The following is a 17,304-nucleotide window of genomic DNA, read 5'->3' as shown; positions in this document are numbered from 1 at the left end:
AGAACTGTTCCTGAAATCTTGTCAGGGCTGAGAGATGTACAGAGCGCCCCAAACCAAATCTGAGCAGAATGTTACTAAATGCCCCTACGTAGGGACTTTGGTGGTGATGGAGTGGAACGATTTTGCTTCAGGTCAGTAGCCTTCTCTCAGATATCACCCTTGATGTTGCCTACCAGTTGATGACCAGGTAAGTGCCACATCCGTGATGACAACAAATGGTCTCACCAGCAATAAGCCTGTTGAACTAGCCACGTGTTACTGCCTCCTGTAGTGTCCTGCGGTGGGCTCTGCTGGTACCAAGAAATTGATCTGCCAGAGAAGGAGAAAGGGCACTGAACCCACAGCCAGTGGCTAGGATGGAATTACTGGCATGCTAGGAATGATATAAAAAAACTGCAGTTAGAAAATTTGAGATTTCAAGACAATTTTTATTGGTGCAGAGAAGAATTATTTTAATAGGAAGTTATTACAAAAATTCAGAAATTTGTTGTGGTCAATGGAAATGATCAATTCCTAACAATGAAGAGCAGGTTGTGAGGGCCATTGATTTAAACCTGTCACCACAAGAGTGAGAGTGAAGTGAAATCAGACAATGCTGGAAATAATTTCTGGGTCAGCCAGTGTTATGGAGCTACTGTAGAGAAACCGTAGACATTTCAGTTTGGTCCCTTTGGTCCCTTTTGAGCAGAAGTGAGGAGGAATTTCTTTTGGCAGAAGGTGGTGTATCTGTGGATTTCATTAACAAGAGAAGGTCTGCAGATGCTGGAAATCTGAGCAACACACACAAAGTGCTGGAGGAACTCAGCAGGCCGGGCAGCATTTGGCCCGAAACGTCGACTGTACTTTTTTTCCATAGATGCTGCCTGGTCTGCTGAATTCTTCCAGCATTTTGTGTGCGTTACAATGGATTTCATTGTCACAGACAGGTATGAAGGCCAAGTATTAGGTATATTTAAAGTGGAGTTTGATGGGTTCTTGATTAGTAAGGCAGGAGACCACAGTCGAGAGGGGTAATGAGTCAAAAGTGATAGACTGGTGGAGAAGACACGATGGGCCGAATGGCCTAATTCTGCCCCTATGTCTTGTGGAGCGACAACAGAAGAAAGCCCCCTCTCTGCAGATGCTGCTGGATCCACTGAACTTCTCTCACATTTTCTGTTTTTACTTCAGACTTGTAGCACCTGCAGGTATTTTTGTTCCCTCCTTGTGAAAAGTGAGGATTGGAGATATTTCTTCATGCGAAGCAATTACAGCACTCATTGACATGCAACTTTAAAATCCTGTACACTTCAAAGAAAAGATATAAGAGCAATAAAAGTTCAAAGTTCATTATAAAAGTATATATATGTCACTAAATACTGCTTGGAGATTCATTTTCTTGCAGGCATTCATAGTGGAAGAAAGAAATACAGGAAAATCAATGAAAAGCTGCTCACAAGCAAACTGACAAGCAAGCAATGTGTAAAAGATGACAACTGCAAATAAAAAGTAAATAAATAGATAGATAGATAATTAATTAAATAACACTGAAAAGATGAGTTGCAGAGTCCTTGAGAGTGAGTCTGTAGGTTGTGTTCCGTAATCATTCAGTGCTGGTCGAGTGAAGTTTTCCACACTGGTTCAGGGAAAGAAATAATTCTAATAATGTTTAAATCCAGGCAACAGTGTTGTACCTTGTCCATTCGTGCTCCACCCCTTCCCTTCCCCTTTATTTACTGTTAATCTTCCTTCTTTATTTCCAGCCCAAATAAAGGGACTCAAACCAAAGCATTACTTGTCCTTTTCGCACTATAAATGCTGCCTGACCTATAGAGTTCTTCCAACTTTTTTGAGTGTTACTCCAGATTTCTACCAAGTACTTTGCATCTCCAAAATTAAAACATAGAACATTACAGCACAGTTCACAATCTTGTGCTAACCTTTTAACCTACTCTAATATCATCGGATCCAGTAGTTCCCAAAGTGGATGATATCAGGCCCCTGGAGGTGGTGGGAGATTCTAAGGAGGAAATAAAGATAAAGGTTTGTGATGTGTCTCAGTCACAAGGGGGCAGCAGAAGGATTTCAGGCTTAATTTAAGAAATGAATTACTTATTATAAGCATTTAACCTTCATAGCTTTATAATCGATTAGAATGATCACATAATCACCTCATCTCTTGCTAACCCACCATTCCCTTCGACTTTGCTCAAAGTGCATTATAGTTGTTAAAAAGCAATGAGATGCTTCTGTATTTGGCATGACAAGAGAAATCTGGACAAGAAATGGTGTTTTTCCATACATTATTGCCATTCACTTACTGTAGTATACTGTTAGCTAATATGATTCTATACTCTAATCATGCAGTAATGTAATTCCTGTGAATTAGATTATGGCATTCAATGGCGTGGTTCAGAATCTCCTTTTTCAAATGGTCCTGACTGCATTTCTCTAGCCCAAACCCAACGCAGATATTGCTGCTCCAGTTTAAATACCTTTAGGCAGAAAGTCGGGTTTGGCCTGCACTATTATGAGATCTTAACTTAACCCTTTATTGATCACAATGTTTGAGGTCAGTCTTAAACAACAGGGAATTGACTGTGGTCATTAATCCATAACAAAAATGTCAGAAGCAGACCAAGTGAAAAAGAAGTGTAGACAGTATCGTACGAAGTATCTGAAATATAGATTTATACAAGCGTCATGCAACCAACAGCAGCCAATGAGCCTGATGCATGAAAAAGGTTTTTTCAAATGAGACAATGAAACTGTCCAGGCTCCTTGTACATCTTAAGAGTTTACACTTACTTTGAAAATCTTAAGAGTTTACAATTACTTTCAGTCACTGCGAGAAAACTTTCAAAGGATCTTTACTTGTCCGAGTATGCATGTACAATACAACCCTGATATTCGTCTTCTCCAGATAGTCATGAAATGCAGAAGGAACTTGGGAGTTGTTGAAAGAAAAGACACCAACTTCCACCACCCCCCCCCCAGTCCCAGCATGAAAAAGAAAAAGAAATAAAACTCGCAAGCCCCAAAATCCCCCACCCCCTTCCTCGCACAAAAAACTAACAGATCACCCACATAGAAAACGGCAGCTGGAACATCAAAAAGCCCAACCTCCCAACACACCCCCTCTCTTGCAAAAAAATAGTGACGAAAGCATGAAACCCTCAAACCACTCCTTTGCAAATAAAAACAACAAGAATACATGCAATGATACACTTCAAAACATGTTTGCCAGCACTTCGTAACAGGACAGTGATGGTTTGCATGATTCAATCAACATCTCATTGCTCATTGCTAAATCTGGAAAGCTCTGGAGAAGGACCGATTCTGCCAGCAGTATACTAGAAGATCATCATTTGGTATTCTTTCTCTCTTCCCACTCAGGGTAAGTTACCAGACCAAATAATTAAAATGATTCCACTCAGCCACAACTTTATTCAAAGACGAATAAATTAAATGTCTGAGAATGTGAAAGACACATTGTGCAGCATGCACAGGACAACAAAATTTCTCTGCAGTTGGATGAGCCAACATTGTCAGGCAATGAATCTCTGCTCCTTGGTTATGTTTGTTTCATAAGGGATAAAAGCATGGCTCAAGATTTATTTGCAAGGGAACTAGAAACAGATACAAAGGGGGAGTCAATATTTTGGGCTGATGTGCAATTTTTCAAAGACAAGGATGTTCTGCTCACCAATATCATGCTTGTGCAAAAGATGGACACCATCAATGACAGGATGCCACTAGGGGGTTATTACTTTCTTGAAAAAGCTGTACCTAACACATTTATCATTTATTTTGTAATTAACAAATAACACTTTGTTGTAAAAAAAGACCTAAGTGATCGCCTGCGTAAATCATTAAATACTGTTATCACTGCGGTAAATAAAATCAAATCCTGTGCTTTCAGTTCTTGACTACTTCGAGAGCTTTTGTATTGAGAATGATGCACAGTTTGGACGCTTGCTTGTGCATACGGAAGTCAGGTGGCTCTCAAAAAGAAACAGCCTGAGATAGTTTTTTTGTGCTTTTAAAAACTGTGATGAAATTCTTTGAAAACTCGATTGCTTCATCCAGTAATCAACTCAATAATATTAGGCATGACATTGCTTGTTTGTCAGAATTATTCGAAAAGTTTAGTGAAGTTAATCTTCAATTGAAAGGAAATAATGTGCATCTTATCAAAGTCAAATCTGTACTTTCCACATTTCTGTCCAAGCTAACCCTATTTAATTGCAACATTGGTTGTCGCGACCTTTTCCAGTTTCTGAACCTCTCTGAGTTGGAAGAGAACGAAAGATTACCAGATGATGATTTTCAAGTATATTTTGTCCACCTGGGTGAGCTGCATAAAGACGTGTCAGATAGAATGCAGGAACTCTCAATCCAAATTCCAGATTGGTTACCAAATTCATTTCTGAACACTTGTAATGAGAAATTAGCACGAAAGATAGTGGAAGAGCTGATCTCACGACAAAATGACTTTGAGCTGAAACCAAGGTTCAAAAATCAAATCAAGACCATTGTTTGCAGAAAGAAATCTCTGAATGCTATCCAGCACTGTGGATGAAGTTCAAGATATTCTCTGTTGCCTTTCCAACATCATATTTAGTGGAGTGCTATTTTAGTGCAGGCGTCCAACTTGTTTCAAAACAATGAGACAGACTGCAAATTACTGAAGGTGAGGATCTGAGACTTCTCAATGGCATTCAGCCTGATGTTGAGAAGCTGATATTACTGTACAAGCCCATCCATCTGATTGCAAGGCGAGAAAGCAATGAAGTAGTGAATAGTTGGACTACTAATAAACACTTTAAATTTGCTGATGAAAATTGTTCGAATTGTAATTAAATAAAGAAATAATTTTATTTGTAGGTTTAAATAGATTTGAATAATTCTTGCTATTATTTGTCACTGTTTTGAATTTGCAGTTCCCATTTCTTTTCATTGTGCATCATAAATCAAAATTCCTTACAGCTTTTATGTAATAGCACAATCAGACATAGGAGCAGAATTAGGCCACTCTGCTCATCTAGTCTGCTCTGCCATTATATCATGGCTGATTTATTATCCCTCTCAACTCCATTCTGCTGTGTTTCCTCCATAACCTTTGACACCCAGACTAATCAAGGACCAATCAAACTCTGATTTAAATATATCCAATGACTTGGCTTCCATAGGCATCTGTGGCAATGATTCCACAGATTCACCACCCTCTCCTTTTCCTCCTCATCTCCGTTCTAAATTCTGAGGCTGTGCTCCTCTGGTCCTAGAGTCACCAACTATAGGAACCTCTCCACATCCACTCTATGTAGTCCTTTCAATATTCAATAGGTTTCCATGAGATTCCTCCTTTATTCTTCTAAGCTGCAGTGAGAACGGGCTTAGAGTCACAATCACCAGAAAGAGTGTGCTGGGGATGTGATCTGGGAGTCAAGGGGGAATAACTCCAAAAAAGCTTGGGAACCGCTGATCTAACACTTACTTCTATTTTTTTGTCCTCTATATTTCCATCATCTATGTGCCACTTAAATGTTCCTAATGTATCTTCCTCTATCACCTTCCCTGGCAGGGCGTTCCATGCACCCACCACTCACTGTATAAAAAAACCATACTTCTGACATGCCCTTTATATTTTCCTCCAATCACCTTAAAATTATGTCCCCTCATTTTAGTCATTTCCACCTTGGGAAAGAGCCTTTGATGCGACTCGATCTAAGCTTCTTATCATCTTGTACACCTCTGTCAAGTCACCTCTGATCCTCCTTCACTCTAAAGTGAAAAGCCCTAGCTCACTGAACCTATCCTTACAAGACATACTTTCCAGGCCATGCAGTAAATCTCCTCTGCACCCTCACTAAAGCATCTACATTCTCCCAAGGTTTTCCAACATGGTGCCGAGCTGCCTCCCCTGTTGAGTAGCAGCTCCGATTTAGTTGTTTTTAATTGTTTAATTGTTTTTTAGGTTTGTAAGCATGGTTTTGGGTATAGAGGAGTCAGTTATGGATCAAGGTGGGTTAAGGAACAGGGATGTGGAGGAATTACAGGTCAGGCCAGAGGTTAAGTCGCCGATCCACATTCAAAGACCAGCGATGTGGATGTGGGACATCTGTTTGATCAGATATCGGATGTCAGATGTTGGACCTGCAGAGAGTGGACGAGAACCCCGTCCACCAGGTCAGTAAGTTGTCGGCGGGTTCTAGTGTGTGACCTGGGGTTAAAGGACTGTGCATGTGCTTCGGTAGAAGGGAGGAAGGTGGTTCGATGTTGCTGCTGTTCTTTGTTCCCTGTTGTATTCTACCGTGTTCTACTAAGCATTGTGGGCCTGCTATGTTGGCACTGGTATCATGGCCACATTTGCAGGCTGCTTCTAGCATAGCTTTCTGTGTGTTGGTTATTCATGGAAATGATGCATTTCACTGTATGTTTCAATGTACATGTGACAAATCAATCTCCTTGTAATCTAGAACTGATCACAATATTCAAAGTATGGTCTAACCAAGGTTTCATAGAGCTGTAACATTACTATACCTCATGGCTCTTGAGCTCAATATCCCAACTAATGACAGCAAACACACTGTACACCTTCTTAACAACTCTATCACAGTAACCTTGAGGGAATCTGTAGACATGAAACCAAGATCCTCAGTTTCTCCACACTGCTAAGAATCCTGCCATATTCTGCCTTCAAAATTGGCTTTCCAAAGTCAATCATTTCACAATCAATTGTACCCTCGACTTGAAGATGCTAACTCTGTCTGGAGATATTCCTGGAGAAGTCATCATGAACTCTTCCAACTGACAACAAACTTTCTTTACCTCTAATAATGTCATCAATATTATACAGAAGTGTTGATAGAGAATGAAAAAATACAGGATTTCTCGAAACATACTTAGGATTTATCTATTACATTTCTTGCAACAGTGTCCTGTAAATTCCAACACAGTCCTTGAACAGGAGGTGCATTGCAAGGAATTCATCACGGAATTTAGGTTGTACAAATTAGAGACGATATTTCTTCCCCTCTGAACTTCACTATTTCATATTCTGAGGAATGAAACCTCATCTCACCCCACTTTCCACCAAATCTAAACATGATGACGATACCAGGAGGAAGCTCTGCCCATAACTAGAGCCCACCTTTCATCTGCTTCCGGTGCCCACGGTCAGCAAGCTGAGCAAACATGAGTCAGTGCTTGAATGTGGTGGAGGTGCAGGATATAAAGTCTGAAGCAGCAAAGTGAAAGCAGATCAAGAGAGAGAGAAGCATTTCCTTCATTCTGAGAAACCAGTTGGTTCCACACAAGGCAGAATGAAAACTTGCGTGCTCGCCATCATTGCTGTGCAGATTCTCTGCTGCTCAGGTAAGTACTGGGGAGAGTGGGACCCTAGAGAGCAATGAGTTATTGGTACTGAGCTTCAGTCAGTGATATTTCACCCATGTGCAAGAAAAAATTGCTGAAGTTGGTTAGAATGTCTTGTACAAATTTCCCTCTCTCTCTGCAGGAGTGCCAAGCACCAAGGAAGCTCTGAGAGCCTCAGTTAATAAGCTGAATGAAATCTCCGACATCACCAATCTCTGTGGTATCACCAGAAGAGGTGTAACAAATGTAAGTGTGTTCTTGGAGAATTGTGTTTCACAGCCCTTGGATGCATCAGAGTGTAGATTAATAGGCTACTAAAAATTAGCCTGAGAGTAGGTTAACAGCAAAAAAAAATCAAAGGGGAGATGCTGACATAGTTGGAACAATAGCATACAGTATTATGGGTATTTTAGGAAAGGGGGAATGGAATTGATGGGATTGTTTTGCTTAGAGCCAGTGTAGGCTTTATGGGCTAAGTGGCCTCAAACTGTGCAATTTTAAGTATAAGGTTATGTTTAAGATATGGTGGTAACCAAGTACTAAATTGGAGCTGAATATTACATTACATGCAGAACTTACTCTGAATATCAGATTAGGAACTTAAATTCTCAATCAATATTTGAATTGTATATCTCTGATTGGATCAATGTTTTGGAATTAAGATTGGATGTTCTACCATTCATTGATCTGGAAGTCCCTGAAAGGTTTTCAAATTTTCTTTGTTATTTTCCACCAATAATTAGGATTTCCTGCAAACTGATATTCCTATCATGATGGTTTAAGTTGCAATTTTACTATCAATCAAATTAAGTCTCTTGTCTATTTTGGCTGATGACTCAGACACTGTCAATGTAACTATCTGCTGGAAATAAAGCCCTGTGTAGCTCTGCTCTTTGTCAGACCATTGGAAGAGCTCCAAACATAACAATGCACTAATAAACTATTTTCCTTTCTTCAGACATATCGCACAGGTAAACTATCCTACAGCATGGATTTAACGTTCTCTGTGAAAGAAACTGTCTGCTCCAAGAATTCTGGGCAGGAATTTGATGATCCCAGTTGCTCTTTCTGCTCTAAAAGCATTGCGGTGAGTCCAGAGTAATATCTTAGATCACACAAGTCCGCGTATGTATTAGCATTAAAACACGAGCTTTAATTACAACCTATTTCATAGAAATGAGTATAGATATGGAAGGAAAGACTAAGAATTGGGTTAGATCATAATCACTTTGATTTACATTCTTGCTTGGAATCATCAATAATTTCCTTGCACTATGCTTCATTCCAACAGGAGAAAGGGTTTTGCAAAAGCCATGTGGAATTTTTTGCTGATAAGGTAGCTGATGTCGATGTGGAGTGTGACGGTCTGAAGACAGTTGACAGTGAGAGTGACTCAAAAGAATCAAGTGAAACCAGAATTGAGGTATAGTATCGGCAGTCTGGTCAATGGGATTTCTAACACAAGATCATTCACTAAACATTATATTAGTGAGGTATGCTGAAGATCTAAATATAAATATCTTTATCTTACAGGCCCAAACCAAATCAAAAGAGACATCACTAGAGGAAACCCCAAATGTGAGTATTAATTAATACTTCAGCAGATGTTTTTTCTTGTTGATCTCAGTTGTTAGTAATGAAGTGATTATAATTGCTAGCAATGAAATGTTCAGCTCTTCATTAGAAATAGTGGGTGAGATGGCATATTATCCTGGTCTGATGTGCTGGGTGAGGATTCTAACGTAGAACCATTGAACCATAGAATGCTACAGCATAGAAAACAGGCCATTCGGCCCTTCTAGTCTGTGCCAAAACTTTATTCCACTAGTCCCATTGACCTGCACCCAGTCCATAACCCTCCAAACCTCTCCCATCCATGTATCTATCCAACTTATTCTTAAAACTTAAGAGTGAGCCCGCATTTACCACGTCAGATGGCAGCTCGTTCCACACTCCCACCACTCTCTGAGTGAAGTTCCCCTTAATGTTCCCCCTAAACCTTTCCCCTTCCACCCTAAAGCCATGTCCTCTCGTATTTATCTCTCCTAATCTAAGTGGAAAGAGCCTTCTCACATTTACTCTGTCAATACGCCTCATGATTTTGTAAACTTCTATCAAATCCCCCCTCATTCTTCTACGCTGCAAGGAATAAAGTCCTAACCTGTTCAATCTTTCCCTGTAACTCAACTCCTGAAGACCCAGCAACATCCTAGTAAATCTCCTCTGCACTCTTTCAATCTTACTGATATCCTTAAATGTGAGTATTACTTAATAATTCATCAGATTTTTTTTCTTGTTGATCTCAGTTGTTGGTAATGGAGTTTTTAGTAACCTTTGACTTCAGAGCATGCTGAGTTTATTCTCTACTAAAGAGGAACTGACCACCAGTAGAACAGGACTGAAAGAGGAGTACCTGTAAAACTTGCAGCAATGGGAGTCATGTTCTATTGATTCCCGGAGGGGAACCACGGATTCAATAAAAAATACGATAATCGGAGCTGTGCCGCCTATTGTAGGAACATCCATTGACTCTACACCAGACACTTAGCCAGGCACTTTTCTGAACATTGGTGTACTATAGAGACTGGGGCTTTTATTGAGGCTTCTGCAATTTTATGATCGGTCATAGGATCTTCATTCGGCATTGTCAGGATTGACAATCCTTTATTTAGCATTAAGTATTCTTGTCTACTTTTTGGAGGTAAACTATTAATGTTTTCTATTTATTGGAGGTCATCTATTTATGCTTTCTGTCCTACTGTGTTAATGTTAGGATGTTTATGTTTTTTTACGTAGGTCGAAAGCCAGTCAGAAGAAAATTCACTGGAAGAAGAATCTCTAAACGTAAGTTTAATTTGGAAAATGTTACCTTCAGATTCTCAGTAAGATGTGAAACCTTGACTGAACTGTCAGAATACCAAGGGTCTTACTTTATAATAGGCCTGTTCCAGACTGTGGGTGAGAGAGAGAGAAGACTGAGAAAATATTGAATATTAACTTCTACCTCAAACCATTTTCCTATGGTAACACTGTAATTCTTGATTCCCTTAATATCCATCAATCCACCAGTTACTGTTTTGAATTAACTCAGTGAATGAGCCTCCACAGCTCTGTGGGGTAGCAAATTCCAAAAATTCACCATCTTGGTGAAGAGATTGCATCTCACCACATTTCCAATTGGCCAATCCCTTATCCTGAGACTGCAACCCAAGCTCTCAACTCCTTAGATAGGCAAAATATCCCACCTTTCTAACTAGCCAAGACCTCTCATAATTTTGTTCACTGTAAGGCAATTACCTCTCATTCTTCCAAGCTGTAAATAATAGAGATTATTCCTCATGTTCCAAATGCACCATCCCAGACTCTACCCAGGCAGAACCATGCTTCATCCTCTTTCTCAAGCATATCCTTTTTCAGATCAGCCGACCAAAACTACACAATCCTCACCAGAGCTTGAAACAACTGTACTACTCTTGTTCTCAAGCCTTCTTGCATAAAGGCAATTTGCCTTCTCAATGACCTGCTGCATTTGCTGCTGAAAAGCCCAGAGTGAACATAGACTCCATTATATTTCAATATTTAATACTTGTGCAAGCTGGGAATTTTTCAGTTTATGTATTTTCAAAATTTCTCACTGTCCTGTACTAAATATATATGTAAATATTATTTCCATACAGGAAAAAGACAAATCAAAAGAGACATCTCTTGAGGATTCAGCTGATGTGAGTATGAATGGAAAAAAATGCTGATGATCTATTTGATCTTGATTGCAAGTTAAAATGTTTAACATCTTGGACTTGACCATGTTAGAAGAGAGGGAAAGAGAACCATTTACTTTGGTCAGTGCATTGAGAAAGGGATTCGGTGATTTGATTCCTATGGGGAAGTTGAGCTGAGAGGCAAATTGTTGAGGCTCCAATACAGAGAATGAGTTTGTTCTCTCAAGGATAAAATGATCTAGATATCAACTAGAATGGGTGTTAGACATGAGGGCAGTGTCTGTAACATTCACCAATTACAGACCAAATGTCGGTGAGAATGACACTGTTTCTTGAATTATCTTCTGACCCCACCCCACCCCAAATCTCACAACATCCAAGCTATGTTGATCGCTGTTGCAGATCGTAATTGCTTTGGTGAGCAATTATCCACTGCTGTACTGAATCTCAAAGCCTGATATATCTAAGGTCATTTCTAATTCAATCATTAAAGATTTGTTCAAAGGTTACTCCACAAACCTTTATTAATAAACATGCTAAGTATATAAATATTGATTTTTTTCATGCAGGTAGACAGCAAGTCAAAAGTGACATCAGTCGAAGAGCCTTCTGATGTAAGTCTAATCTTGGAAATTTTATCTATTGATTTTCAACCATAATATAGTGATGAAACCTAATTTGTGTAAACTTAATTAATGACTATCTCGAGCAGGGGTTCCCAACCTGAGGCCCATGGACTCCTTGCATAATAATATTGGTCCATGGCATAAAAAAGGTAGGGAACCCCAGATCTAGAGATAGACAGAGAGGGCATATAAATGCACAAATTTTATAGAATATTCTCCATTCAATTCCTGATGATGCCCAACTTCAGCCTGAATTTGAGTTTGATCTTCACTTAATATTGAAGTAAAGCTAGAAAAGGCACTCTCTCCAGGGGACAATCATGGTCTGTAGAAAGATATAACTGTGGCTTCATGAAAGGAGCATCTCTTAAATTTCCTCATTTAATTGTATATAATTACTGGCACAGAGACTGAGATATGTCAGCCCAGTCAAGACCAATTGGTGAAAGAATCATCTCTCTTAGATTAATAGAGTCATAGGGATATACAATGCAGTAACAGATCATTTGATTCAGTTCATCTGTGCTGATCAAGTTGCCGAAATCAGCTTATTGAAATTTCCCTGCTTTTGACCCATATCCCTTGAAACTTTTCCGATCTATGGAGCTGTCTAAATGCATTATAAGTGCCATCATTGTACCTGCCTCTGCCAATTCCTCTGGCAGATCATTCCATAAATCCACCATCACTGTGAAAAAATATTCCCTTCAGATCACTTCTAAATCTCTCCTCGCTGACTTTAAACTTGCGCTCTTCAGTTTTAGAGTCTCCTACCCTCTGGAAAATACTTTGGCTTTCCGTCTTATAATTTTATAAATCTAAATTACATCTTTATCCATCTTCCTATGGTCAACGGAAGCAACTCCAAGCCTATCCAGCCTCTCCTTATAACCAAAGCCCTCCAGACTTAGTAACATTCCCATAAATCTTTTGTGCACCCTTTCCAATCCAATGCCATCCTTTGTAACATTCAATCTTAGAGTCCCATTGCCTTTATATTTTGCTGAAATTCAAATTGATAGTGGTGTTTGCTGTAGATTTCTCACTAACCTACAGTTCCGAAATTAAAGTGATTTCACACACCCAATTTCAAACTAAACCTCATTTGACTTTGTACATAGAAATGATTTCTAATACTGCAAAATTTTATCTCATAAAACAGATGAAAAGCAAATCAACAGAATTATCAATGGAGGAGCCTTCGAATGTAAGTATAAACTAAAGCTTTGTGTCTGATGTGATCATCATTAAAACTAATGACAGAACATTGATGTTAGAGTGAGCTCAGTCCAGATGAAAATTACAAATCTATTCATCTTTCCATTCCAGGAACAAAATGAGGACTCGAGAGCCCTGCACTGACCGTGAAAGAAACTCCACAGAGTCTGAACTCAATGTGAACGCAAGAAGACCTCATTCAGAATCTACAAGATGTTAACAATTGTACTGTACTCACTCATGTCCAAGTCTGAGGGGCCTGGAGCTCCTGACTGTACATTTTGTTGTAAAATGGGAGATTTGATTGTTTGTAAATGTTCTGTCCTTTGCTGTATATTATTGTTTAATATATTATGGATCAAATTATAGTAATAAAATATACTGTACTGTTTATTCACGGAACTGCTTCTAGAGGTCATTGTGGTTGTCACTGATCGACGGGGGTTCATCCAGTTATTATACTCTGGTCAGCTTGTCCCTTACTGTGAGTGATATCTCCTTTGTCTGGTGTATTCTCCGGACGTGTTGGGCAATTTGCTGCTTTAAAATTAACATCAGACACTAGAAAGGTTGCCATGCATCCTGGACTACTTATTTCAATTACAGCAAGGCTGAAGCCTTTGTGTTGTTCAAATTTGCCATCAGCTTTTTCTTTAAACTTTGCTTAAAATCTGAAATAGTGATATTTTGAAGGAATGAGTCTTTGGGGAACCACGAGATTGTTCAGACATTATTAGGAATGAGATATCATTGAAATGATCATCTGTTTCATTGCAGCAACTCCAATATTGTCTCCCTTGTACTGTAGGTGAATATTCAACAATGTACAGTTGAAGATGGGTCTCCATGGTCCTGTCCTCCTCCCCATTGATAGTATAAAGAAGATGGCATGTCCCAAATGGAGAGGATCCTCAAAGAGTTGATGTGACCTTCTTGAGGAACTACTTTCTGATGGTGGGAGGGATGTTCCTGTGATGGATCTGACCGAGTCTATAACCTTCTGTCAATCCTGTGCAATGGAATCTTTATACTAGGTGATGCTGCAACCAGTTGGAATGATCTCTGCTCTACATCTCAGAAATTTGCAAGAATCTTTGTTGACATACAAAGAATATTTGTCGTCTCAAACTCTTACAGAAGTAAGACCATAAGACAAAGGAGCAGAAGTCGGCCATTTGGCCCATCGAGTCTGCTCTGCCATTTTATCATGAGCTGATCCATTCTCCCATTTAGTCCGACTCCCCCGCCTTCTCACCATAACCTTTGATGCCCTGGCTACTCAGATACCTATCAATTTTGCCTTAAATACACCCAATAACTTGGCCTCCACTGCCGCCCGTGGCAACAAATTCCATAGATTCACCATCAGTAGAGACCCTGGCGTGTCTTATCTGTGATTACCTCAGTAATCACGAATAAGACACGTGGGCCCACGGTAGATCCTCCAAGATGTTGATGCCCAGGACTTAAAACTATCACCTTTTCCACCACTGACCTCTCTACCAGGACTGGTGTGTGTTCTCCTGACTTTCCCTTTCTGAAATTAACAATCCCTTCCTTGGTCTGCTGAAATTGAGTGTGAGTTGTTTTTGCAACATCACTAACCCAGTTGATCTAGAAACATAGAAACATAGAAAACCTACAGCACAATACAGGCCCTTCGACCCACAAAGTTGTGCTGAACATGTCCCTACCTTAGAAATTGCTAGACTTACCCATAGCCCTCTATTTTTCTAAGCTCCATGTACCTGTCCAAAAGTCTCTTTAAAGACCCTATCGTATCTGCCTCCACCACCATTGCCGGCAGCCCATTCCACGCACTCGCCACTCTCTGAGAAAAAAACTTACCCCTGACATCTTCTCTGTACCTACTCCCCAGCACCTTAAACCTGTGTCCTCTTGTGGCAACCATGTCGGCCCAGGTTACTGCAAAGAGCTTTTGACAGAACAATCCATCAGCAGGGCTTTTCCTACCACCATCTGTGTAGTCTGGCTCCTGGTCATGCAATGACTGAGGCTGGGAGATCTTAGGACTCAGAAGATTAGGTCAGCCATAGGTTGGGGTAAGGCAAATAGTGTATGAGACCACGCCGTAGTCTGCGTGGGATGTAATCCACTAATGTTTCAGGCTGTGAATAGATGAAGCAACTTATATGGTGCAGACAAAAGTGGGAGAGGAGGGCAGAACAAATGAAATAGTGATAGAGTGGAAGCCAGTAGAAACTAAAGAATAAAAAGAGTGAAAGCTGAAGGAAAAAGAAGGTGCCGGTTAAACAAACAGAGTAATAAAAGAAAATTGAATGTAGACACAGAAATTCTGAAGATGCTGGAAATCTAGAGGAGCACACACTAAATGACAGAGGAACTCAGCAGGTCAGACAACATCCACGGAGAGAAATGAACAGTCAATGTTTAAGGCTGAGACCTGTTATCAGTCTTGACTGTTCATAGATGCTGCCTAACCTGCTGTTCATAGGTGTTCCTCCAGCATTGATGTATGTTAAGTCTGAATGTACAAGAGGAATGTGGAAGAGATTCTGGAAATTTGGATTAAACATGCCGGAAATGCTGAGTACTGAAATTGTTGGCCGCAGTGCTGAGTCAGGAAGACCCAATATGGAAGTAACTGTCTCCCCCGTGGTTGGTGGGGATTTGCTCATTTAAGGAGCATAGCTTCTGTTTAGTTGATGATGTCATGGCACTGGTAGAGTTTAAATCTAGCATACACTCTCTCCAGGTCACCCTGGACCAGGTAGTCGAGGTGCCATAGTAACAGTATGCGGTGGGAGTGTGCTGCAGTAAAGAGGGCCCGGGTGCACACTTTAAATAAATATTTGCCACTGTGTGTATGTTCAGTGTCTGTTTTGCCCTGACACTTCAGGTGCTCAGTTTAGTATCTGTAGATGAGTTTAGCTTGAAAGGTTTACTGAATATTTAATGTCTATCTTGTCTTATAAATAAATTGTAAACCTATTTGCCGGTAGTGAGTCTCTTCTGTCCTCACTTACCGAACAGGTGAACTTGACTTCACACAATTGGCACAGTGAGCAGGGTTTGTTCATTGAACGGAAGATGAATATCTTTAAAAGGAAAAATAAGAGAGAGAACCATCCCTCCACCCCACCTCTGTGTGAGGAATGTTGAGCCCTGGGGTAGATTGACAACAGTGCTGGACTTGGGGGTCCCGCCAACTTACTGCTGGACTATGACCTGTAGATTGGTTAAAAAGTTTTACTCCTGATATCACATCGTGTCTGTACTAAATGAGGGATCCGTAAGAGGAAGAAGAGGTAGAGAGGTGCTTCCTGGATATCGGAAGCCACAGTACGAGACAATTTCATAGAAGGGGAACTGGAAGTGCTAAACCAGAGATGAGTTACAATGGATTGGGGAGGCTGCTCTGTCAGCATAGACTTGGTCTAAAGAGCTAGAGGATAAGAATACAGAGAGGCCCTGTGGACTAGTAAAGTTGCAGCAGTTAAAGTCTACTCGCAGGGCCTACTGGCAACTGAACCCCATTAAGGGCTAGGCCCTGATGTTGTGGGGAGGCGACCATACACATGGATGTGGGATGGAGACGTTTGGTTAGAAGGTGAGGTGGGGGTGAAAGGTTAAAAGAGAGCATCAGGGCTCCTCCTCTAAGTGAGTGCCCTTTGCTGCCCCTGTGCAGTTGCACTAGTACAAACCAGACTGGTGGTCACATGGTCCCAGACCCAGAAAAGAGGCCACTGGCCCATATCCCCTCTGGCCTCCATGGAACAAGGTGAGGAAGAACAGCCATTCTGGGGGAGAGGATCAGTATGAGGGAGAGGGTCCCGGGGAGGGTAACTCTGTTGGCCTCACTGAGACAACTACCAGCAAGGAGTTCTCCACTAAGGAACTGGCAGAGTTGGAAGACATGTACAGCCAGGGGAGCCTCTGAGGATCAGGGATGTGGACTTGCTGGAGTGAGCTTATCCAACAGGGAGCAAGGTGGCTTGGGGGTAGTCTATCATCTCACCATGTAATTAACAATGTCCTGAGAGTGCCACCTGCTTCCCAAGGGGGTGAGGAATTGCTATGGGGCAGAATGATAGTGGCCGTGAAGATCAGTTATTCCTCACTCTTCGAGCGGTATTTGCAGTGGAATACAGTGGAGGAAGAGACCGGAGCCCTTTACCAATGGGCTCCGGACACTGTGATCCTACTGGAGGGTCATAGCTTAACCTTGACCATGGCTGGGTACTTAGTTAAAGCAGCAGCTCATGGTCTAAAGGGAGTGGTGCTGCCCTTATGGGTACTGGTGATAAGGGGTACCGCAGCCTGGGGGTAGAGGACCCTGCATAACCCACAAGGAAATGTTTCTTGTGCTGCTCAGTGTCAACGACTCTAAGGAGCAGGTAACT

The 17,304-nt window shown here is 40.8% G+C and overlaps 1 protein-coding gene across 1 annotated transcript; it reads left to right on the top strand.

Moving 5' to 3' along the window:
- The first annotated feature begins 903 nt into the window (after positions 1-903).
- LOC140198731 (uncharacterized) lies at positions 904-13,238 on the top strand. The gene is made up of 11 exons (XM_072259746.1): positions 904-926; positions 5,957-6,168; positions 7,499-7,602; positions 8,315-8,443; positions 8,648-8,779; positions 8,890-8,934; positions 10,153-10,200; positions 11,034-11,078; positions 11,645-11,689; positions 12,864-12,908; positions 13,031-13,238. Exons 1-11 carry the CDS (start codon positions 904-906, stop codon positions 13,061-13,063), a joined length of 861 nt encoding a protein of 286 aa, XP_072115847.1. The 3' UTR covers positions 13,064-13,238.
- The last annotated feature ends 4,066 nt before the right edge of the window (positions 13,239-17,304 follow it).

This window comes from Mobula birostris, chromosome 6 (genome assembly GCF_030028105.1).
Source record: "Mobula birostris isolate sMobBir1 chromosome 6, sMobBir1.hap1, whole genome shotgun sequence".
In the NCBI taxonomy this organism is placed as follows: domain Eukaryota; kingdom Metazoa; phylum Chordata; class Chondrichthyes; order Myliobatiformes; family Myliobatidae; genus Mobula; species Mobula birostris.
Note: the sequence above shows the minus strand (reverse complement) of the source record. Positions and strands in the feature narration are given on the sequence as shown.

Coding starts and splice junctions, on each gene's coding strand:
- LOC140198731 (XM_072259746.1), top strand. CDS start 904: ATGGATTTCATTGTCACAGACAG. Junction 7,603..8,314: donor CCAGAAGAGGTGTAACAAAT/GTAAGTGTGTTC, acceptor TCCTTTCTTCAG/ACATATCGCACAGGTAAACT. Junction 8,780..8,889: donor CAAGTGAAACCAGAATTGAG/GTATAGTATCGG, acceptor TTTATCTTACAG/GCCCAAACCAAATCAAAAGA.